The following is a 24,639-nucleotide window of genomic DNA, read 5'->3' as shown; positions in this document are numbered from 1 at the left end:
TAAGAGCTGGGCAGGTTGAATGTCAGTTTGGGTTCAGTGACCATCTTCCATGTTGCTGGGTGTGCTCTGTTGTGATGCACTTGAACAGAGAGAACGCCTGGTGTGCTCTGAAGCCCAATGCCATGCATTGCTCATCTTTTTCTTTGAGCCTGTTTCTCCTCCTAGCATGATTCCTAACATGATTTTAAAGTCGTGCACTCAAGAGCCCTCTCTTTAATAAGGAGTCCAGTGTTTGTTCAGCCCCTGCTCCTACCCACATCAAGTCTTGGTCTTTAAGTGTCCTCCTGCCCTGTAACAGAGTATAAACACATCCACTGCTCAAAGTGTGCCAAGGTACCCTCTGGTTCTCTCTCTTTTTAATATTATGTTTTGTTTTATGTGTATGGCTGCCTGCATGTATGAAAGTGAACCATGTATGTGCAGTGCCTGCAGAAGCCAGAAGAAGGCATTGGATCCTCTGAAACTAGAATTACAGACAGTTGTGAGTCATGTGGGTGCCAGGAACTGAACCTGAGACCCCTGTAAGAGCAGCCAGTGCTCTTAACTGCTGGGCCGTCTCTCCATCCTGCATGTCGCTTACAGGGACCTTTTGGAGAATCTGAGCTTGTGGGTGGAGAGGATGCACGACATCTGTGTGCAGTGTCACACACTTCCTAGTGATACCCAAGTTCCCAGTGAGCCTCCCTTTAATTTAAGGGTACATTATCTCTCAGAGGCCTCTCCCGATTACTGGAATAAGCTCACCGTACATGCAATTGTTTTCCAGTCAGGTCTAAGCTCAGGATCCCATGAACAACTCTTTCAGTTCTCAACTACTGCCCACCTTCACACCTCTTGTGAGGATGACGTTGCAGCGGACCGTTCTAAAATCCTACATAAAAGCAAAACTAAACTTAGGTACTGACCCTGCTTTCTGAACAGAGGACGGCATGTGTTTATCAAAGAAAAAGTTTCCTGTTGAAGACATCCCCCACTGCCATGCATTAAGAATGTTCTAAGTGGAATCTGGTGGAACCGGAGCACTTGACAGTATCGGTGTGCTGTACTTAAACCTGGGGGTGTTGTGGGGGAGCCAGGTGCATTGGCAGAGGCAGAGGCAGGCAGGTCTCTATGAGTTCTAGACCAGCCTGATCTATATTGGGAGTTTCCACATCCAGGATGACAGAGTGAGACCCTGCCTCGAGTAACAAGGGAGCCCTGAGAGCCCAGCGCCAGCATTACTCTCCAACTCGTGTACCAGCAGAGCCTGTGCCGAACAGAAGGCATTTCTCTGGCATTGTGTCACTGGATCTTACACTTTGCTCATCTTTCTGTGGCCATCTCCCATGCTGCTGAAATTTTTTCCTTAGGATCTTGGTCCACACATTGATGTTTTCTTTAAACACATCAACACTAATGCCTTTAGTGGTTATAGCCCATCAAAATCAAGTTGGAATATGTCTGTGGCTGGCATGATTTCTAAAGTGTGGCTTTATTTCCATGAAAGATTTTCTTTGTGTAGCACAGGCATGCTGCGATGGTGGCAAATGAATAGGTAGTGATACCCCCAATTAGGGAGGAGACCTCCCTTAATCCCCAGCTACCTCCCTGCTGGCTTTACACACACACACACACACACACACACACACACACACACACAGCCCTGCCAGATGGACTCTTCTGAGAGGCTGACACACATCTAAGACACAATCCCTGGGAATCCAGTGACTGGGTCTCACTTCCTTCCTACTAGAACAATGAGTGTGACCCCTACAAGCCACTGGGGCAGAGCTATTTCCTCCAGTAAAGAACTCCCGGTCCCAGTATGAGATCATCTCAGACTGAAGACAATCACACAGTTTGCAGGTGTGACACATAAGCCTTTCATTCTAGCTAAGCCCAGGATCTTAAGGGGGAGCTGTGAAATATTCCAGCCACGTCATTTCTGAAAGAAAGGCGAGACTCTCCTAGGCGATGCTGACCCTTTAAGAAAACTGAACATCACATACCTATAATGCCAGCACTCAGAAGGCTATGGCCGAAAGAGTGTGAGTTCAAGGCCAGCCTGAATTACAAAGCAAGGTTCACTTTTCTTTTAAAGTTAGGCTTCCAATTTCAAAGTAATACATGCTTATTCATAAAAGCCAGTCCTGGCTGTTGAAAGTTATCATGCTACCACCTCACTCCCTGTGCCATCCAGGGCTTCCCAGCCTCCTCCTAGCGATTCTTGTTCTGTTTGAGGACAGGTACAATTTAAGGGAAAATGGTGTGGCCCTCCAAGAAGTAAACCAGGCATGGGTGTTTTAGGAAGGGGCCTAGTCTCCTCTCAAGACATGTGTTTGGATAAGTCCCCTACAGTTCCCTTGGGCCAGACCAGAAAGAAGAAAACAACTTTTAACTCCCAAGTTTCCAATGAATGAGAATAAGCAGCCATGGCAATGAGCTTTCTTCCCCGGGCTGATATTCTGGAATGCAATAGCAGCTAAGTACCAGCCTGTGCCAGGCGCCACTCCGAGCACTGTGTGTACATTAACTCCCCACCCACACAAACAGGCCTGAAGTGGGCAGTTATTCTCCCCTTCCACAGATGAGGAGCTAGGGAAGGACTAGCAATTTAGCATTCCTTAAGGCAATAGCCCATTGGGAGAACATGGGAGAAACACCCTCCCTAGGTTGCACAGCTAGCCACCTGGAGTACTTTTGTCACAGAGTCAACTAAGCTAGAAATAGACTTGTTGAGTATCAGGTCTAAAAGAAATGATGCCAAGAGCCAAGTGTGTGGTTCATACCTCTAATCCCAGCACTCAGGCAGGCCAGTGTGAGTTACTAAACCAGGAAGAAACCCTGTCTCAGCAAACACACACACACACACACACACACACACACACACACACACACACACACCAAAACCACCAAAGTATATACATGAATTGGTTTTTCTTTTTAAAGATTTACTTACATTTTATTTATACAGTGTTCTGCCTGCATGTATGTCTGCAGGCCAGGAGAGGGCATCAGATCTCATTACAGATGGTTGTGAATCACCATGTGGTTGCTGGGAATTGAACTCAGGACCTCTGCAAGAGCAGCCAGTGCTCTCAACCACTGAGCCATCTCCCCAGACCCCTATAAATTGTTTTTTTTTTTCAAGACAAGGTTTCTCTGTGTAGCCCAAGCTGCCCTCAAACTCACAGAGATCTGCCTGCCTCTGTCTCCTGAGAGCTGGTATAAAAGGTGTGCGCCACTATCACCCGGCTAAAGATGGTATATGTGTACACATCTATAATCCATCACTTGAGGATGGAGGTAGCAAGATCAGGGGTTCAAGATCAGATTTAATTATATAAAGGGTTTGAGGCCAGCCTGTGCTATATGAGACCCTGTTTCAATGCACACATCCACACATACTTGAGAGAGAAGTAGGGAGGGGCAGGGGGAGAAGCTGGGGATAGTGGTGGCTTCCTGCCCCGTTCTCAAAGAAGAGAGGGAGAGGAAGGGGGAGTGAGAGAGACAGGGGATTGGAATAGACTAGGAGGCCCAGGCAACCTCACAGTCTTCCAGGTTCTGGAATAGGTTGACTAGAGTTGGTATGGGTCTCTTCTCTTGTCCTAGGGAATGTGAAAGAGCTGATGGAGTTGGTGTGCCACCATGTTCCAGAGGCAAAGCTGGTGGAATGCATTGGTCAAGAACTTATCTTCCTCCTTCCAAACAAGAATTTCAAGCAGAGGGCATATGCCAGCCTTTTCAGAGAGCTGGAGGAGACGCTAACTGACCTGGGACTCAGCAGCTTTGGAATTTCTGACACTCCCCTGGAAGAGGTAAGGCAGAGAGGGGGGGGAGGTTGCAGCTGGCCTCAGTCTGGTGCCAGAAGAGGTGGCTCTTTCAAAAGTCTAACACTAAAGCAAAATTTTACTACAGCAAAAGACCAATATTCCCCACTCTGTATAGCAACTCCATCTTTAGCTGGCTTCCTCCTACCTTGGTCCACATGCATACATACTTGTGCAATTGTGGTCACCATGTGCTTAACACTTCATTTACAGACTATGTTCTTAGAATGTATTTCTGCCCATGGTGTAACAATGCCCAACAAAGTGCAACTAGGTTTATATTTTCCTGGAAGTAGGAATGCCTGCATCAAATTTTCCCTTCATGTCTCAACAGATTTTTCTGAAGGTCACGGAGGATTCTGATTCCAGCTCCGTGTTTGCAGGTATGGTGCTGGCCCGCCCTGGCCTCTTCCCTGTTTCTCTAGACTTGATCCGGAAAAATCTACAAGAAATATAACAAAGCAGCCATTCAGTTTTTCCTAGTGCCCTAGCCCCAAGTGCTCATGCCAGTGGGTGACAGGGGTGAGAACTGAATTTGTCTGGGTAGGGACATTCTGGATGAATCAGGATTCTTACCAATGTCTGATTGGTAGATTTTCCCCCTACCCCTCCAAACTTCACTTCCTACACCCCTGGTCTCTTTTCTCTTCCATATCACCATCTCCTCTCCTCTCTACCAGGCTTCTGATCCATTCTTGTCTACATGAGTGACAGCTAGCAGAGAGTCCTTAGAGATAATGATGACAGTTAATATAACCCAGATGCCAGCTACAGTCTCCTGGTCCCTTTAAGATCAAGATAAAAAGAAAAACACTCTTAAACTCTCAGTTAGTAACCTATGAACTTTGAAATGGTGGGGACCAAAATTCCTGTGAATTCTGGCCTTCTCTTTTCTGTATGTGTTAGCCTAGGTCCTTCGCTTAATTCCTCAAGGCCACACAAAGCATTCTGAGTGTTGTCTACTTACTGTAGAGGGAATGGAAGTATCAGAAAGGTAACTTGTCTCCATAACACAAATCACTTTTTTTCTTTTTGAGATAGGGTTTCACTATGCCAGGCTGTCCTGGCACTCGCTTTGTAGACAAGGCTGTCCTCGAACTCATGGAGATCCACCTGCTTCTGCCTTCAGAGTGCTGGAATTAAAAGTGTGCACCACAACTGCCCAGCCACAAATTGCTTCCGATAGAACAAGAGGCATGTTCCTACTCTGCTGAAATAGTCCACTGGACCCTCCCTCCTGCTCAGACGCAAAGATGTGTAGCAGCTTTCTTTTGCTGTTTTGGGTCACTAGTCTATGCTGTTTCCTTCCTATGGAATTTCTGCCTCTGCTCCTACCCTGTAAGATAATATGTGTCTCATCCAGTGTCTAAGTGACCGAGCATGTATCAATTGTGCCTAGAATTACCAATGGCCATATATAGCAGCTCATATGCACTCCAGCTTACCCATACAGGTCATGTGGTAGGCTATTGAGGCAGTCATCCCTGCAGAAGGGGAAGGGCTGAGTCCTCAGCAGAAGGTAAGAGTAGCTCAGCTCACTGTGGGGCCCAGGTTCTCTTTTAAGTTCTTTGCAGAGAGCAATTGAGTTCTCTGAACTCCTTCAAAGCCCAAGATTCATGTTAACCAAGACAAGAATGAAAACATATTGAAGTATACCACACACGGTGCTAGATTTAAAAGTTAGGGGCTTTTACCAGGACAGCATGCTCCTTTTTAACAATCTGCCTGTCCGAATCGTAAAGCCAGATGTTGAGGACTGGTCAGCATGGGCATAGAGGTGGCCACTTCAGAAATGGTCCAGAGTGGGGTGTTCAGAGTTTAGCCACAGAGTACAATAGACAAACATCCATCCTGAGCTCCATCATTTGACACCTAAATGCCTTTAGGCAAGGTACTTAGCCTCTTCGTACCCCAGTTTCCCCATGTGGGAAATGAGAATAATAATAACATATACTTTTAAAAGTCATTGAGAGAATTAAATAAAAACTGTCAACTCTTTCCACAGCATGTGATCTGTGACGAAGATTTAGCAAGACTCTCGTGGCAACACTTACAAATTCTCTCACTTCCTATGGTTCTTTATACTTGACAAAGCACCTGATGTCAGGGTGTAACTTGACATTGCGATACTCTCATGAGGGCGGTAGGATGGGGACCTGGCCCATCTGGGGAAACCTGAGTTCACTGAGGCTGGATGATGGGTCTAAAGCCAGACAGACTAATGATCTTATTCTCTGAGCTAGGAGCCTCTATTTTCTACCTTCTAACCACCTCCCACAGTACAGGTGACCAAGGACGGATGGGTTACAGTGAGACCTTGCCCCCAAACAACAACAGAAAGATTATTAGTCTCCATGCCCTATGGTTCTCTAAATGAAGAGTAACTGATGTTGTAAGGGGGAGGGGAATGCATATTAATAATCTCTTATGTTTGTATTTTCCAAATTATTGATCCAATATCCCTTAGGTGCCCTGCAGCAGAAAAGAGAACACGGCAGTCTCCAGCATCCTTGCTCTGCTCCCACTGAGAAGGTCAGGCAACCTGCCCAGACCTCCCACACCTGCTTCCCCGGACAAGTGGATCCTTCCAAGGATCAGCCTTCCCCAGCCCCAGAGGAGCCCAGTGCCCCACTCAACACAGGCGCACGGCTGATTCTTCAGCATGTTCAGGCGCTGCTAGTCAAGAGATTCTACCGTACTGCCCGCAGCCACAAGGACTTTCTGGCTCAGGTACCACCATGGCCAGTTTAGGTCTGTGGGGCTGATCCTAACTTTCTGTCTTCTTGGGTGCGTCTGTGTGGGTGGGTTCAACCACTACCTAGAACACTTTCTTCAGCTCCGATCACTTTACTTCCTCCTTGCCAAACCCTTATTTTGACTCTGGGTTTTGCAAACCTTCTTGAAAGGATTGGGCCTCAGTTAGAGCAAATCACAGGGTAGGACCACATTGGTCAGTGTTGTATCTATTTTCCTAATGAAAGGTAAAATTATAAGCTTCATTCATTTTTCTAATGACCCAAAGGTTGAGGCCATTGTCCTATTTTGAGACAGGGTCTCATGTATTCCAGGTTGGCCTCAAACTTGTTATGTAGCTAAGAATGACCTGGAACTTCTGGTCCCCCTGTCTCCGCCTCCTGAGTGTTGGGATTAAAGACATGTACCATTAAGCCCCATATAATAATGCTACAGAGGCTTAATGCATACTGGGCAAACACTCTCCACCATCTCAGCTATGTGCCCAGCCCCCTTTCTATGTTTCTTCATTCAAAAAGAGAACTCTGGTTCAAAGAGAAGCAAGTGATGGGATTGTTCTTTAAACTTGCCTTTAGGCCCTGGCTGAGCATGGTGTACATTCAGGTTCTTCTATGACGCACGGGCATTCTGTTTCCTTCTACATGTATTATTACCTTTTACACTTGCCTATATTGTTCCCCCATGAGTCGGTCCTTCACTACATATGAATGTGACATGGAGAATGTATGCTTAGAAGAATGTGTGCATGGTATGGGTACGCGTGTGTGCCCCAAATGCCTTCCTGTAGTGTGCATCGTCCCTTGTACGTCAACTTGCGTCTCTATGGCTATTTCCCCCACAGATTGTTCTTCCTGCCACTTTTGTGTTTTTGGCTCTGATGCTTTCCGTCATTGTGCCTCCATTTGGTGAATTTCCAGCTTTGACCCTTCACCCCTGGATGTACGGGCACCAATATACCTTCTTCAGGTGTGTAGATTCATCCCTGAGGACACCATTATCCTCTGACATGTGATACTTCTGGACCTCATGCTTGCTAGAAAGGTCTTATCCCGCCTCCCCCACCCCTTTCCTGGAACTCATCATCAAGGTCGAAGGAGTCCTGGGATTGTTCTTAGAAAGGAAAGCTAATGTAGCAGTTACTGTTTAGCAATGTGGTACCCAGTGGAAGATCGATAGGAAAGAGGATGTGAAGCCTGGGAAACGAAGCTCCATCTTTTTGAGACCCAGATGATCGGACATCAGACTTGTAGGTGTGTGTGGTAGGCTACCCCACTTCCAGGAGCCCCACAACCATTCTAAGTCAAGGCTCAGTGCCTCACATTCATGAGTGACATGGAATTCAGTAAACACAAATCTGCATGTCAGTGACCATTGTCCATTCTGTCCTAGTCTGACTACCAGGTGAGCATCCCTCATCTCTCTCTGTCTTTCTAGCATGGATGAGCCCAGCAATGAACACCTCACAGTGCTGGCAGATGTCCTCCTGAACAAACCAGGCTTTGGCAACCGTTGCCTAAAGAAAGAGTGGCTTCCGTAAGTCTTGCACCAACACCAACAGTTCTCCTAAGGGACCCCAAAGCCAGCCTGGAAGTGTTGGGAAAGACCCCTCAATCTTTCCCTGTATTATATGGGACATACCCATGTCTCTAGCCAACACTGCACTTACTCAGCTTCTTCCTTAAGCAGAGGCTTCCTGGGAAGCCCTCATCATTGCTGGCTCTATGTGTCTCAATATAGAAAATTTCTATATTCTATACCTATGGATGGAAGAAGACGAATATGCTATTATATAATTGGGCCTTGAATAAGATGAATTATTTCTATGGCCAGCTCTCACTCATTGTTGTAACTGTAGAAAAGAGAGGTGCAGGAGATAGTTGAAATCCTGAGCTGGAGAGATGGCTCAGAGGATACGAGCATTAGCAACTCTTCCAGAGGCCATGGGTTCAATTCCCAGCAATCACATGTAGGTCATAACCATCTATAATGAAATCTGGTTCCCTCTTCTGGAGTGCAGAAACACATGCAGGTGGAACATTGTATACATAATAAATAAATAAATAAATATTGAAAAAGAAAAGAAAGAAAGGAAGGAAGGAAGAAAGGAAGAAAGGAAGAAAGAAAGAAAGAAAGAAAGAAAGAAAGAAAGAAAGAAAGAAAGAAAGTTGAAATCCACCGGGAATCTTCAGTGTAATTGTAGCCATCTTTTCTCATCTAATCTTCCCCTAAAGCTTTTGCTAGAGAGCAAAATGGGCATATTTCAGATTCTTCTGTTTTGTTCCTTTTGTTTACATCTCTCAATAGTGAAAGCCGCTAGTCATAAAAACAGAACAAACAAACAAACAAGCAAACAGAGAATCCATACACTAGGTGATTATTCTCTGGCCTGCGCTTTGTCATTAGCAGGACCCCAGTTCTGATATTCCTTAAGCAAACTCTAATCCCCAGGAGAGGAAGAAAAGGAGACAGCTGGCAATGGTTCCTCTTTTCTAGGGATTAAAAAAAAAAAAATCAGCAGTAGGATTGACTGTGGAATATGTTCTCATTTTTCCATAAGGGAGTACCCCTGTGGCAACTCAACCTCCTGGAAGACGCCTTCTGTGTCCCCGAACATCACTCACCTGTTCCAAAAGCAGAAATGGACCGCAGCCCACCCCTCTCCCTCCTGCAAGTGCAGCACCAGAGAGAAGCTCACCATGCTGCCCGAGTGCCCTGAGGGTGCTGGAGGGCCCCCACCCCCACAGGTACCGGCATCATTTTTGACAAGTGCATACTGTTCCCCTGTTTTGACTGATTTTAAATTATTTCCCATGGGTGATCATTTAGATTTTAAAATGATTTTCTCCATTATAAATATATTCAAGTGTTAATATGTTTACATACTGATTAACAGTTTTAATTAAGCTTACTCTGGGGTGGGGGTGGGGGGGAATGGACTGTCTAGAATGATGTAAGGCCCTGGGTTTGATATTCATTACAAGAAAGGAAGAAGGGACAATCTATGTACCTATGCGCTATGTTTTAAATATACACGCACACATACAGCCAGAACTTATCTTTTGCAAGAGTGGCATACATTGTACTCCAAGCAGTGTTGCCTAGAGCTGTGTGTTCTGTATCACAGAAAGCCCTCCTCGGGGTTTCGGGAGTGCCTTCAAGGGCAGGAGAGCCCCACATTTCCTCCCAAATAGATTAACTATCTCTCAATGAATGGATTAACTATCTCTCAATGAATTCCCAGAGAATCGGTGTATTGCAGGATCAGGGCTCAAGCATGGGAGTCAGGGAGGCACAGTTTGGTTTCTTGGCCTCTGAGTCTTCTTCATTTTCTCGCCTGGAGGGTGAGGAGAACTACACTTAGTTCATAGTACTATTGTGAGGATTCGGAGAAATAATGTGGGTGATGAATTATTTAGGATTAGAGCCAGCTCATTCAAGTGAAAGCAACCCTAACCTAAGAGTGACTAAAACAAGGTACAGCTTGCCTCTTGCCATGTACAAAGTTAACATGGGTTCTTTTCTGTTGTTGCTCTGAGCTGCCAAGGCCTCTGACTCTGCAGCCAGGGTGATAGAAACTATTTGTTAGGCAGTAGAGTGGAAAACATTTAAACAAAAAGATACAACAGAGGTCTTAAGTGTGTACAAGGAAGACTTGTAGAAGCTACTTCCAATTAACTGTCACTGGACAGGACCCAGCATGGAGAAGGACCAAGGACTGTCACTTTAATTCTGCCTGTGCCCATGGGAAAAGCCGTAACAATAGCCACAGGAAGATAACTAATAGGACAACTAAATGTTACCATCGCATCTGTCATGGCTGCTGGCCAATCTTTTTCTTTTTTCAAATTCTGAAGCATATGCCTTTATATTTCTCAACAAACATGTTCTCGCTTTGGGTGACATCTGCACTGCTACATTGCAGGTGTCCCTGACTCCCTAGGATTTGGGCTGGGAGAAGAAAGAGTCAAGCCTCGCTACACAGGAGTTCATTTCCTAAATGAACGATAGCGTCATGGCTGCCGTCTAACGTAGAAATTTACCTTCTCTGCAGCATTGTCCCTTGACCCTTAGGGAGAAGTTCAAAGTCTGCAGCTGAATTTTACCCCTGAGTGTCCTCACTGGCACTCAGATCTCCTTAGGAGCAGAACTGAATGTCACACATCTATATTGCTGCCACCTCTCATTCACCCACTCATCCTCATTCAGCCAGGAATAAGAGCAGAAGGAGGGCCCCAGTTCAGAGGCGGCAAATGGAAAGTGGGGTAGCCGTATCTGGGTAGGCAGGGCAGTGGATGCCATGCTTCTGGGTAGGCAGGGCAGTGGATGCCATGCTCCCCACTCCAGCACTTTCTCCGTGGTGGTGGGCCTTGATATGGGAACACCCCACCCCTGACTTCTACTCTACACAGAGATAGAGTAGGAACATCGTAGTGGACACACATTTTAGAAAACATTTGCCACAGCCTGCCTCAATCATCAGCAAGGCTGTTTGGCTGGGTACCGTGGTCAGTTCTAGGAGCAGGGAAGTGGGATGCCGATGCCCCCAGGTCAGCTGCAGGCAGGCTGGCCGGCTTTTCTTAACTTCCCTTGCGCAGTATGGTTCTCTCTTGTGAGGGCAGCAGCGGTGGGGTTGTGTACACAGAGCCTTTCCCGTGGTCCCCACCACACTGTCACATGGTCCCTGTCACCAGCTGCTGCCTCACCTAGCAGAGACGAAGGTGATGAAGAATGTGAACCAAGGTCAACTGAGGAAGGGGAGGGATCTGTAAAACACATGAAAAACAATAATGCATTTTGATGGTGGCTTAATGCCACCTAGAATCCTGTCAGCCTCTTCTGTGTGGCCATCCAAAGTGACCTATGACACCGACTAACCCAAGAAACTCAACACTGTGTGATAGTGCCACCTGGTGGCCAAAAATCCAGCACTTCGGACGCCTCCAAATCTCTGAGTACCTTCCCCTCCTAGATAGATATACTTTAAAGGAATTTGTAAAATATAAGGTGCCGTTCAAATAAGGTGCATTCCAGATGTATTATCGGATAGCTGCATTCTGGGCGCTGGGGGTGGAAAGCCAGCAAGCCAGAGAAGCCCTCTGCTTTCACAGAGACGATGTTGTACATAGGGTAGTGTAGAGGCAAGGGAGTGGCTCAGGCAAAGGAGTTTCACGTGAGATGAACGCTGTAGAGGCACATGAGGTGACCGATGGATGCTCTTTATCTTTACAGCTCAGTCTGACAGGGGGTGGAGAGCAGAATGTAGATGCCAAGGGCAGAGTCATGGAAACAGTTGGGAAGTTTCTGAAGAGGTGTGGGCAAGGTCTAGGTCTAGATTAAGGGGACAAGGTCAGAACGAAGAGAAAGATGTATGGGAGATTTGTTTTGCAGTTAAGCTCTCTGTCAATGGATGGAGAGAGGACAAGGGGTGGGAATCAGTGATGAGTCCCACGTCACTGATGTCGGAACTGGAAAGCTGTCGAGGTTGTTGTTAACATCTCCCGGCATCTGAGTCCACGATAAGTTTTGGAGAAGAACAGTAGTTTCACAAACTAATGTCTCTTCGCCCCAGAGGACACAGCGCAGCACTGAAGTCCTACAAGACCTCACCAACAGGAACATCTCCGACTACTTGGTAAAAACGTATCCTGCTCTAATAAGAAGCAGGTAGGCTCCCCGGTCACACGTGTAATCCTGGCTGCCTGTTGGCAATGTCAGCCATGGCAGAAAGTTGGTTTCCCACTGTTAACTGTGAGGGTGGCACTGGAATGGGGGGCCAAGTACAGCAGGAAAAAGTAACTGAAGTGGGTTTTTTTGTTGTTGTTGTTGTTTTGTTTTGTTTTTTGCTTGCTTGTTTCTATGTGTAAGGTTTATCCCAGGCACTATTGCCGAGTGTCACAAAAACAGTTTTCAATAAAGAAATCTTATCTCTTAAGGAGTTAAGAGAGACAAAGTTTATAGGGGCCGGGGTGGGGAAGGAGAGGATGTCGAGGAGTGAAAGTAGAGGAAGAATGAAAGAGATACAAAAGGAGATTGGAAGGGGCAAGGCAGGGGGACAGCATCTGGGTGGAAGCCCAGGTCAGGCACTGACTGGCTGGGGATGGCTGTTGGCACAGTCATTATCACCTGTCACCGCCACCCTTGAACACATCCACAGACACTTTAGTATCTAGATCTCTCGGCTCTGTGACTGTTCTTATCAAGCCTGGGGTGGGGCGGAAGGCCTTCTGCAGCTTGACGAGGAAGTGTGATCCAGTCTCCATGTGCTCCCGTGGCTTTCAAATGCAGCATACTGTCTACTGTCTAATTTTAACAGTACTTACAGTTGGTTGCCTTCCCTGGTAGAGCCTGAGTAATCGAGCAATGGACCTAAAGGGATGGAGTGTGCTGCTGGGGGAGGGGGAGGGTGGCAGAGTGCCATCCGATCCCAAACCAAAAGCAGAGGATGAATTTATTCATGAACAAACAAAACCACGCTAAACCTGGCTCACTAGCAAATTTGCATTATGGAATTTTTGATTTTTACTTGATAGCTGATGATGATGACAGTTCTGGGCTAGCCTGAACTCTAGGTACTAGAGTTCCCTCGTTACATTATGTTATCTCCAAATGCCCAGAGGTCAGTGTCTTAACTGAAGGACACAGGTGGTCACAGAATTTCTCTATTAAAGAGGGAGGGCTCCCTTCAAGCTTCAAGCTTCACTCCACACTGGTACAATTGTTGCCATGTTTTCTAGGACGAGGCTGAGTTCGCAGGTCTGTGAGGCCCGTCTAAAGTGTTAGTCTGGTCTAGCTGGGCTTCGAACACAGCAGTCCTTTCTCTGTGTGCCGATTCGCTTGGGTCTCCAGGCAGACCAGCTTCCACACTACCGTGCTTAGATATCTGGAAATGCAAAACCATCCCTAGAACTGAGACGCCCCAATGACTAGAAAGAAAAGTCAACACCGTTGCTATTCTGATGGCATTTGCTTTTATTTTGGCTTGCAGCTTAAAGAGCAAATTCTGGGTCAATGAACAGAGGTAAGGAACTATTTGGGAGGGTGATTGGAATAGTTAATTTATAGATATGGCTACTAGATCATTAAACTGGCTGATGCTGGGGGAAAGATAATATGATTCCACGAACTATGCAGCAATCTCATGACTTTTTTAGCATAAAACGTGTTAGGACTGTTGACTGAGGCTGGGAGATGAGCCTGGGGAGGGAACCTGGGAAGTTCAATTCAGTAGGTGGCACTCTTCCCTCAGAGTCGGTTTTGCAGTGATGACCTGCAAAGATTCTAAACCGCAGTCATAGGAGGTCCTGTCTTTCAAGTGAAACAGACATCAGAAGAAGCGTATGGTCCTGGAACTCACTCTGTAGACCAGGTTGGCCTTGAACTCACAGAAAACCCCCTGCCTCTGCCTCCCCAAGTGCTGGGATTAAAGGCGTGTGCCACCAGGCCTGGAAAGATACTATTTTTATGATGAGTTAGAATCTTAAATTGTAAGTGTAGCTATTCCCTCGTCTGTTCCTTTTAAGTTTCAAGGGAACTGACCCAGCTCCAGAATGCACCATGTTCTTACTCTTTTTTTTTTTTCTTATTTTACATATCCATCCCAGTTCCCTCTCCCTGCTATCCTCCCATGCCACCTCCGACTCTCACCCCCCAACTCCCCAGGGAGAATGAGGCCTTCCAGGAGGGATCATCAAAATCTGTCAAGTAATTTGGGGTAGGGCCCTCCTTCGTGTATCTAGGTTAAGGGAGTATCCCTCCAGGGGGAATGTGCTCCCAAATTCCTTTTGTGCACCAGGGATACATCCTGGTTCCACTGTCTGAGGTCCCTTAGACTGCCCAGGCCTTCTAACTGAGACCCACGTTCAGGGGGTCTGGGTCAGTCCTGTGCTGGCTTCCCAGCTATCAGTGTGGAGTCCATGTTCATGTCAGCTGTCTCTGTGGATCTCTGCAGCCTGGTGCATGGATGTTAGGTTCAAAACAGGCAAACCTGAACCTATCACGACATCTGACTGAAGACTTCAAAGTCTGTGTACTGCTTCAAGGATATGTATGTACATATACACATATGTCTGTAATGATTAATGAAAACAGAGGCCATGAATCTGAGAGAAAGGAGGGCATATGGGAGGTTTTGGAGGAAGGAAAGGATGTAATTATATTATAATCTCAAAAATAAAAGAAATTAAGATACAGACAAATAGACCCATGGAGTAAAATAGAGGAATTACACATAAACCCCCACAGTTGCAGCCACCTGGTTCTCAACAATGGTGCCAAAAACACATGCTAGAAAAAGGGTACCCTCTGTCATGCACGGTGCGGGGATAACTACTTATCCACATGTAGACAGCTGCAACTAGATCCCCTTGTCTCACTCTGCACAAACTCGATTCAGAACAGATCAGAGATCTTAAGGCAAGTCCCGAAACTTTGTAACTACTGAAGGAAAACTGCTTCGAGATATATGCACAGGTGAAGGGTCCCTGACAGCTCAGGAAATAAGAGCGGACTGAGGGCTTCTATAAAACAAAGAAAGCAATTACCAAAAGAAAGAGATGGAAGAATGGGAGAATATCTTTACCAGCTATCCATTCAACAAGGGACTAATATCCACAATATAAAAAGAACTCATAAAGTTAAATACCAAAAGAATAAACAAACCAATAAATGAATAAACGAAGTCAACAGACCTTTCTTAAAAGAAATGCAAGTGGTTAATAAATACATGAAGAATGTTCAACATCTTTAGCTACCAGGGAAAACAAATCAACTACACTGAAACTGCATCTCTCCCAAGTCCGAATGACTGTCGTGAAGAAGGCAAATAGCCACAAATGCTGCTGAGGGTACAGAGGGAAAGGAACCCTTATGTGCCGTATGTGGGAATGTCCACCCAGTCACTATGGAAACCAGAACACAGGTTCTTCCAAAAAGGGAAAGTAAAACTGTGTTCCATCTATACCACTCCTGAAATATTTCCAGAAGAACATAAATTAGCATGCAACAAGAGATACTAGCACATCTAAGTTTACTGCAGCATTGTTTGGAACAGCCAAGCTAAGGAATCTACCTAGGAGCCCATTAAAGAAAATAGGGTTTGTGGGTTTATATGACCATACAGATTAATGAAATTATGCCATTCTCAGGAAAAGGCGTGAAATCAGAGATCAATATCTGCTACATTTAGACAACTATATGCTTTGCTTTTCGATCTAGAGAGAGAACTATTTGGAAAATGAAAGTTTGTAAAGTAGGGCAGTGTTGCTCGATAGTCCAGACAGACCCCCCCCACCATATGCACACCCCCTTATAGAAGAAGCTGAGATCACCCTGGTGGGCAAGGGCCTGGTGGGTGTGAACCTGGTGGGCATCATGGCACTGACAGGAGACTATCTTGTTGCCTTGCAGGTATGGAGGAATCTCCATCGGAGGGAAACTCCCTGCCATCCCCGTTACAGGGGAAGCACTTGTTGGCTTTTTAAGTGACCTTGGCCAGATGATGAACGTGAGCGGGGTAGGTAAACAGACTGGAGTTTGGGGTTGAGTTTTTGACTTGTTTGAATGTTAAGATATGGAAATTATCCTATGTACTATAGAAGGAGGGGATAAAAGAAGAAACATTTCTCTCTCTCTCTATTTATTTATTTATTTATTTATTTATTTATTTTGTTATGATAGGGCCCTGTCACCAGAGAGGCCTCTAGAGAAATGTTAGAGTTCCTCAAACATCTTGAAACCAAAGACAACATTAAGGTAACTGACCTGAAGCTAAAAATTCCTTTTGAGGTCATTGTTTGCCTGTTTTTACCCTGCTTATTTAAATTCCATTCCACCCGCTGAAACCAAGTGAGGAAATGCCTGACAGTTCCTCCTCCTCGTTCGCGTTCACGTTGCTGCTGGTAGCTTTTCCTTTACTTTTTTATTTATCTATTTATTATAATATGTCTGTGTGAGAGTGTCAGATCTTGGAGTTACAGACAATTGTTAGCTGCCACATGGGTGCTAGGCATTGAATCCTGGTCCTGTGGAAGAGCTGAACCATCTCTCCAGTCCTGCAGCTTTTTGTTTAAATAGCTTGTTTGTGTTCCTTCTCTGGAGCCTGGGTTGTAGCCCAGCCCACCCAATCAAGCCTGTCTCTGCCCTCTAGGTATGGTTTAATAACAAGGGCTGGCATGCCCTGGTCAGCTTCCTGAATGTGGCCCACAATGCCATCTTACGGGCCAGCCTGCCCAAGGACAGGGACCCTGAGGAGTATGGAATAACCGTCATCAGCCAGCCCCTGAACCTGACCAAGGAGCAGCTCTCAGAGATCACAGTGTGAGCTGCCACCTCCCCAGGCTCTCGGCTTCCTTCCTGTCTTCTCTCTCTGGAAACCACAGGGAGATTGTTTAGTGTTGTGAGGTGCAGGGCTGGGTGGTAATGTTTAATTGGACTCATATGAAGGTACCAGCTTCCAATGCTTCCTGTACCAAATTACTTGGCTGTTCTTTCCCTTCTCTGTTCATTTGGAAGTAAACTAACACTTTACACCATTCCTTTTGGGCCCTTGATAACAAGTTCCTCCAGAATTACACCACTAACCTCCCTGCCAGTAACAAAGAACCTGCCAGGACCTGGAAGGTTCAAGGCGGCTCCTTCATTTCACTGGCATAGCTGTAGATTGTGGTAATTTCCCACAAATAACCAAGCTTCGGAGCTGTTTGCTTTCTGCAGAATTGATTGGGCTCTCGTGTCTCAGCCTCAGGCAGGAAGAACATTGATGGTGTGTGTGGCACCATTTGCTCTATTTGAGGCCTACAGAGAGGGGAACTTAGATTTTTTTTTTTTTTAAGGCAGGTTTTCTCTATGTAGCCCTGACTTGTCCTGGAACATACCCTGTGGTCCAGGCTGGCCTTGAACTCAGAAAGACTCACCTGCCTCTGCCTCCCAAGTGCTGGAATCAAAGGTATGGTCCACCATTGCCTGCCTAGGAGAAGCATTTTGTAAGTGCAACCTTCTGGGAAGCTCTAGGAACCCCTAGAGTTCAGTCAGGATCAATGTCTACCTACTCCTGAGCCAAATGCCTTCTGTGTGGCTGCAGAGACCAAACTTACATAACCAGCCTCACATCCCTTGAGTTTACATGTGACGTTTCCTGTGACATGTGATCTCCAGAGAACACAGGCCTGTTTGTGCCTGCCCCAGGGAACTCAAGAGTCTATAGAAAAATTCAGAGCTAAGAAGGATGAAATTGCTATAAACATTCATTTATGTATACCATAGTGCATAAATATATGTATAGCATAATAAATGAGGCTGTCTAGAATGTTTTCATGAGTCAAAAAAGCAACCTACACAAACATCCACTTCATCTCAATTATGACAATCCTGTGAGATGGTGAGCTTCACTAGGGTTGTGGGTCACATGGGTTGGATAAGGAATGCCCAGAACCTCCCGTGTACCTTCTCTGGGTTTCTGATGGCCCCTGTCTCCGGTCCTGCTGCAGGCTGACCACTTCCGTGGATGCTGTCGTTGCCATATGTGTGATTTTCGCCATGTCCTTCGTTCCAGCCAGCTTTGTCCTTTACTTGATCCAGGAGAGGATGACAAAAGCCAAGCACCTGCATTTTATCAGTGGTGTGAGTCCTACCACCTACTGGCTGACCAACTTCCTCTGGGACATTGTGAGTGCCAGGCCTTCCTTCCCTAACCTCCGGAGCCCAGGGTGGGACTAGTGTATGTCTGGACAGGAAGGAACTGCACATTGCCAGGGCTTTTGGGCCAATGGTCATGTGACCCCTATGCCTTGACATCTTCTTAAAAAAGGAAAAAAAAGGAGTTGGGAACTAGCCTTTGGGAAGACCACGGAACACAGTTAATAGCCACTGAGTAGGGATGCTCTGATCCATCACCAAGAGGGCTCTGATCCACTCCAGGATCTCCATATGCCAGAGATGAGGCTGATCTTGCTGTCAGTAGCATGGGTCTGAGCAGGTAATACTGAAGGACTCTTCCTCATCATCTCCTTCTTAAGTCCTGTCTCAACCTCCTCAGAGGGGAGGTTGTGATAAATATAAGCTAACTACTAACTCTGAATCTCAGGATAAACAATGAACAACTTGTAGCATAAGTATTTAGTACAACCCACTTCAAGTACTGCATGATACATACTTATACTAAAAGTTATTGGCTGCTTATCAGAAATTTAAATTTGATTGGGCATTTTATATCTTAGTTTGCCAAATCTGGGAACGCTGTCCAGAAGCCTTATTTTACTTCTTCAAAGTAACTAGGGGCTAGTGAGAAGGTTCCTCAGGTAAAGGTGCTTGCTGCACAAACCTGATGACCTGAGTTCGATCCCTGGAATCCGTGTAAAGGCAGGCGAGAAGTGACCCCAGAAAAATGTTATATGCCTGCACACACATATGTGATTGTGGCATGTACACCCATACATATAGTGCATATATACTCACACAGTAATTATTTTAAGTGATCAGATCCTTACCATATTAGTTTTGCTACCATGTTAGGGGAAATTAATAAAACAACAACAACAAAAACAAAAACAAAACAAACAAAAAACTCAGATCAGCAGCAAACATGGATCCATGTTGGTGGGATTGGAGAGGGATTAGAATGCTGTATACATTATCACAGGCCACAGGGTCAAAAGGAACTGTTAGCTGAGTCTAGTTATGACGTGACAGGGACATTGAGACACCATGGCATCTCCTCTTGGTGTCTTTTGTTTTTTGAAACAGGATCTCACTATGTAGCTCTGGCTGGCTTGGAATTGGATCTGTAGACCAGGCTGGCCTCAAACTCACAGAGATCCACTTGCCTCTGCCTTGAAAGTTCTGGGATTAAAGGCATGAGTATCACCACACCTGGCCCATGAGATCTCTGTTTTGTCTCAGCTTTACAAGAACAAAATGAGGCTTCTCTCAGGATGATAAAACATATCTGCTCTTGGAGACCAGCACGAAGGACTGTCTCCCCGTGGCTTTTACTAATGATGCCGAATATAAGGATTCTTGATGACATGGTTCCGTTGACCTCACTCAAACTTATTATGTAGCTGTCACTTAACAATACACAACTGGAAAACTTCACTGGCAACTGAATTATTTCCTTTCTCTTCTGCCTGAATAAGAGTGCACTCACAGGGGAAAGGGGAGGTCAGCAACTACGAGCTTCTCTTGGTACTGTGATTTTAAAGAAAGAAGTTGGGCTTGCCTGCCTTAAAAAGCTGTTAAAAGTGTTGACTTTCTTTCTTACTATCTTTTTTTAATTTAAAAAAATTATTTTTAGTTTTTGTTTGTTAGTAACATTTTTTTTTTTTGAGACAGAGTTTCTCTGTGTAACAGTCCTGGTTGTCCTGGAACTCACTCTGTAGACCACGCTGATCTCAAACCCAGAGATCTGCCACCCAAGTGCTGGGGAAAGTTGTGTAGTTGTGTGGCACCAACTACCCAGATAAAATGAGTCTAGGATCTTTTTTAAAAATGTGTTTTTATTTTATGTGTGATTGGGTATGTGTTTGCCTATGTGTATACATGCATCCCTGATCCCCAGAAGAGAGCGCCAGATTCCCTGAAACAGGAGATACAGTCAGTTGATAGGGGCTGTGTAGGTGTTGGGGACCAACCTGGGTCCTCTGCAAGAGCAACAAGTGTTCTTTTCAGCTGAGCTATTTCTCTAGCTCCTGTTTCACTATTTTAGAGATTACGTATGTAATTTACACTTGGGACTGGCCTGTGTGTGCGTTTATGGCTACAAAGAGAGGTTTTGGAGTCTGCAGAAAGGCATGGCTACAAGGAAGGGGTGGGCATCTCGGGTAGAGGTGGTACTGCAAAGTAGACAGCAGCAGGCCATTCTTTCAAGGCCCAGAAGATGTTGGCTTCAGCATTGGCAGGCTTCCTGACACTCTAGAGATGTATAGGTCACTGGAAATCTGAGCTCTGTGGTCTGGAATTAAAGTTCTCATTACTCTCATTAGTCAGTGGCAAAAAGACAATGCATGCCTGAGGAGTCATTGTTGAACTAACAATTAAATATCTATATCATATACTCACCATACCGGTGACTCTGTAAATTCCTGTCCTTTACATGTCATCTGTTTTTTCGTTTAAATGCTGAAGCAGACTTCGACCCATGGCCAAGGCAAGCACAGCTTAAAGCCTTTTGAGTTAGCTGGAAATTCTTTTCTTTCTAAGAATGAAGCAAGTTACTGACTCTGTTCAAATGCAAATGCTTCTTGTTGGCAGCCCCACAATTCCTGAAATTCTGTCTGGATCTCTGTCCCTGATGTGTCATCTTGTGGCCCCCAACTTAGCCCTCTTCCAGCATTTGCAGCCCCCGTAGGGCAGGGAAGACACACTCTGCTGAAGTTGCAGGGCCTGACTCCATTTCTCTGAAGTCTTTCGAAAATTCCAGGCACCCTGCAGTCTCTGGGCTGCTACCCAGAGGAAAGGGGCTGAAACATGTTGTGTGTGTGTGTCTATATGTATGTGTTCTCTTACACATGTGTGTCTTTCTTACACACACACACACCTCTGCTGTGTACCTTCACAAAGAAGGACACACCTCCATACCAATACTTTGTACTGGAATATCGTGACTTTTTCATCTTCTTCAACCTGAAACAGTTCCCGAGTCTCCCCTGAACACACATGGCCTGACCCATTGGAAGATTACAGGCCAGTTATTTGGCAAGGTGCCCTTCAGTTTGGGGTGAACTGAGGTCCTCATGACCAGATTGAGGTCATGAGTCCTTGGCAGCAGTGTTGGGGTGCAGAGGCTGGGCTCTCCATGCACCCTATCAGTTTGTATCTGATTTCAGCATGTCCTTCTTTTGAGGGTGTTCACTTAAGATGTTTGCCCAGCTTCTCCACCAGGAGAATTATTCTTTCCCCCTTCATCACTGATGACAACCCCAAGAAGCATTTTGAAGATATGCAAACATCTGGTTTGTTAGCAAATTTTCCATTTGTTCATGTATTTATTTATGTCTATATGCAGTTATGTCTATATCCTGTTAATCAGGTTCTACTATTATTTAGCTTAATGTAGAGACAATAAAAAAAAAAAAAGCCAATAGTACCTGCCCCCAAGCTGCCCATTATGTTCATTGACTTGTATCCATCTTTCTGGAATATCTCACTATCTCTGACTGTGCAAGAGACCCAAGGCTCACCCCTTATCTCCCCCGAAACCCGATATTTCCCCAAGTGACTTTGGTCCATTTCAGTGGGAAGGAGCCTTCACAAACCAAGGTCTAGGCACCAGACTTGTTTATTGCCACCAGGCTAGCACTGATGGCAAGCCTTCTAAGTAGATAGAACCAGAGAAGATGTTCGCATACATATACAGATTTACACCTATGCTTCGCAGTCTCTCTATTCACTCTGTGATGCTCACCTCTAATGCAAGTCTACTACTGAAGAGTTCATGCTAGTTTCTGACTTTCCAAGTCTGTAACACTCTTCTCTGAGTAAGAAACCATTTCTACCACCCCCAGTACTTACCTAGTTGAGTGATATATACATATGTATATATATATGTACATATATATATATACACATACATAACACACACACACTTATAATAGATGCTCCATCTCTGCCCTGGTCACCTCTCTGTAGGAATACCTCTTCCTCCTCTTGTTTCAGCTGCTACATGGAGGTTCTCCTTATTCTGCCCCCTATACAGACACTTTCCTCACCCCATGGTATTAGGTGCCTGAAGTTTCGGTTTTGATAACAGACTGTGTAATTCTTTGTGTATGCCCCTCCTTATCTTAATCATATGCATGCCTAGTTATACAGAGGCAGAGGATAGTAAATAGGGAGTTTCCCCTAGAAGTTTACTAGGCGTTACAGTTTTGCCTTATTGTACCTGTACCTCTACCCACTCTAGGCTGGATAGGCTCATTATCTATAATCCCAAGACTGAGTTCCAGGAACTCTGGAGTCTAAATGGGGCATATCAAGGGATTTCTGAGAGGGGTAACTTATTTCCATTGTTTAAAACAGGTATGCGTGTAACTTGATTTAGGCAGGAGCCCTAAGTTGCTCACCAGTTTGTGGATGAATTGTGTGAAGATGGATGTATTTATAGCCCAAGACAAGTGGAGCTCCAGGTTGCTAAGCTATTCACTATGCTTGTCTGCCTCAACAGGGCCTCTGGCACCCATTCCAATGACCTCCTCACTCTTACCAGGTTTCCCCTTGGAGGAGACCTAATCTACCATGCTGCCTATCTTTCCAAGCCTGACCTAGTGCCTTTAGAACCACATTATTTAGAAGAGTTACCCCCACCCATGTGAGCTTCTTGAAGAGAAGGACTATATTTTAAGTTTTTCTAAATTCTAGAGACATGTATAGGACTTTATGACCAATTAGTGAGGGAGTAACAGATCACACAGAATTTTACATCCATCCTTTTAAAAGATAAAGACTGGTGGCCTTTGAACAGGGGTAGAAAAGAGATTGTAAGTCAACTATGAACAGCTTAACCCATATCTTAACTCTGTCATATTAACCAAAAACCGTTTGGGGAAATGGACTCAATCCTAGACCATAGGAGCTGGAGGAACCTGGTCCACAGGCCATAGAGGTTCAGTAACTTACTGTCTCCTCTCTTCAAGATGAATTATGCTGTGAGTGCGGGACTGGTGGTGGGCATCTTCATTGGATTTCAAAAGAAAGCCTACACATCTGCAGACAACCTCCCCGCTCTCGTTGCTCTGCTCATGCTGTATGGGTAAGTCATCTGGGTCAGGGGAGGAGATGCTACCTTCTGATCGCAAACCTGGGTCCTCTTGTCCTGGGAGCTCCCAGCGCCAGAAGCTTCCCTGGTAGCCAACAGAGACCTGTCTGTAAAGCCACGTCAGTCTGACTCCTAGCACATTCAGGGATACGGAGAGCAGTGCCACACAGTCTGAGTCTTCTTCACTTCCAACTGTGGCCTTGACCAAGCCTGGGACTCAGTCACTCCCCACTTCCTCCCCAGCTCAGGTTTCTATTCCCACTGTGGGTGAGCTGCCCAGTGTAGTGTCTCCCACTGTGCTTGCCAAGAATTATCTGCATATAATAGAAGATCCCAAGCCATACCACTACCCCCATGTCGGGCTAGAAGGTGACATAGAAATCCAATTAAATTACGGAGCACAGTTTGCAGCTTTGTGTCCCAGGTCTATCTATCACTTGCTAACTGGGCTTCAGAGTCCTCATCTATAAAAAAGAATGGTGCTTGGTCCTTCCTTGTGTGGAGGGGAGAGTCTTACCAGAACAATGGCCTCCGTTCATCCCAGAACAATGGCCTCCATTCATCTCTCTTGAAAATTGACCCAGAAGGCAGCTTGACTGTGAACTCTGAAATGAACTGTGAAGATGAGCTCTTGGGACCTTCTTCTGCGTTGCCTGGAGTAGAGAACATTACTGTGCGTGGCCTCCGGGCTTTCAGGCTCATAAAGTTCACACATAGCTCCTGCCTCATTTGCTTCTCATAAAACTCATGAGATGGTCAGGGCAGACAGCATCATCTCCTTTTGAAGATGAGGCACAAAACCCAAGGAATGGAGTATCTATCTCCTTTCTCTCCCTGGGACCATTATGCCACCTTGTATACAGAGGTATAGTTGAAGGCATGGATCTTGGAACTCTCTCCCTCTGAGCTGTGTCGTCTCACACAGATGGGCAATCATCCCCATGATGTACCCAGCATCCTTCCTGTTTGATGTCCCCAGCACAGCCTATGTGGCTTTGTCTTGTGCTAACCTGTTCATCGGCATCAACACCAGTGCCATCACCTTCATCCTGGAATTATTTGAGGATAACCGGGTAAGCAGAACTTTCTGGGCTTCTTGGTTTAATTAGTGGGATGTTGGAGCAGATGTGCCAGTCCTCAGAGCTGTAGCAAGCACTGTGTATGCAGATTCGTGTGCACAGATGAGCAGGGCTGCCTCCCCTTCGCTCCCCCTGCGCCAGCTCTACCCTTGCCTCCTAATGTATGTGCTCTGAGCACCATGGTTCTGTAAGCCTCTTTTTAAAGCTATGTATATTTGTTCACGGTTCTAACATTTTAGATTAAAGCTAG

The 24,639-nt window shown here is 45.6% G+C and overlaps 1 protein-coding gene across 1 annotated transcript in view; it reads left to right on the top strand.

The window, feature by feature from the left end:
- Abca4 (ATP binding cassette subfamily A member 4) overlaps positions 1 to 24,639 on the top strand; it is a 113,225-nt gene that overhangs the window by 71,327 nt on the left and 17,259 nt on the right. Inside the window, exons 23-36 of the mRNA XM_051185585.1 lie at positions 3,592 to 3,797; positions 4,144 to 4,192; positions 6,277 to 6,539; positions 7,405 to 7,529; positions 7,998 to 8,096; positions 9,121 to 9,307; positions 12,133 to 12,227; positions 13,549 to 13,581; positions 15,969 to 16,074; positions 16,239 to 16,313; positions 16,708 to 16,877; positions 18,047 to 18,224; positions 23,189 to 23,304; positions 24,236 to 24,383. Coding sequence (XP_051041542.1) covers positions 3,592 to 3,797; positions 4,144 to 4,192; positions 6,277 to 6,539; positions 7,405 to 7,529; positions 7,998 to 8,096; positions 9,121 to 9,307; positions 12,133 to 12,227; positions 13,549 to 13,581; positions 15,969 to 16,074; positions 16,239 to 16,313; positions 16,708 to 16,877; positions 18,047 to 18,224; positions 23,189 to 23,304; positions 24,236 to 24,383 — 1,850 coding nt within the window. The remainder of the gene's footprint in view (positions 1 to 3,591; positions 3,798 to 4,143; positions 4,193 to 6,276; positions 6,540 to 7,404; positions 7,530 to 7,997; positions 8,097 to 9,120; positions 9,308 to 12,132; positions 12,228 to 13,548; positions 13,582 to 15,968; positions 16,075 to 16,238; positions 16,314 to 16,707; positions 16,878 to 18,046; positions 18,225 to 23,188; positions 23,305 to 24,235; positions 24,384 to 24,639) is intronic.

This window comes from Phodopus roborovskii, unplaced genomic scaffold, assembly GCF_943737965.1.
Source record: "Phodopus roborovskii unplaced genomic scaffold, PHOROB, whole genome shotgun sequence".
Classification (NCBI taxonomy): Eukaryota; Metazoa; Chordata; class Mammalia; order Rodentia; family Cricetidae; genus Phodopus; species Phodopus roborovskii.
This window is presented reverse-complemented; position numbering and strand designations above follow the sequence as displayed.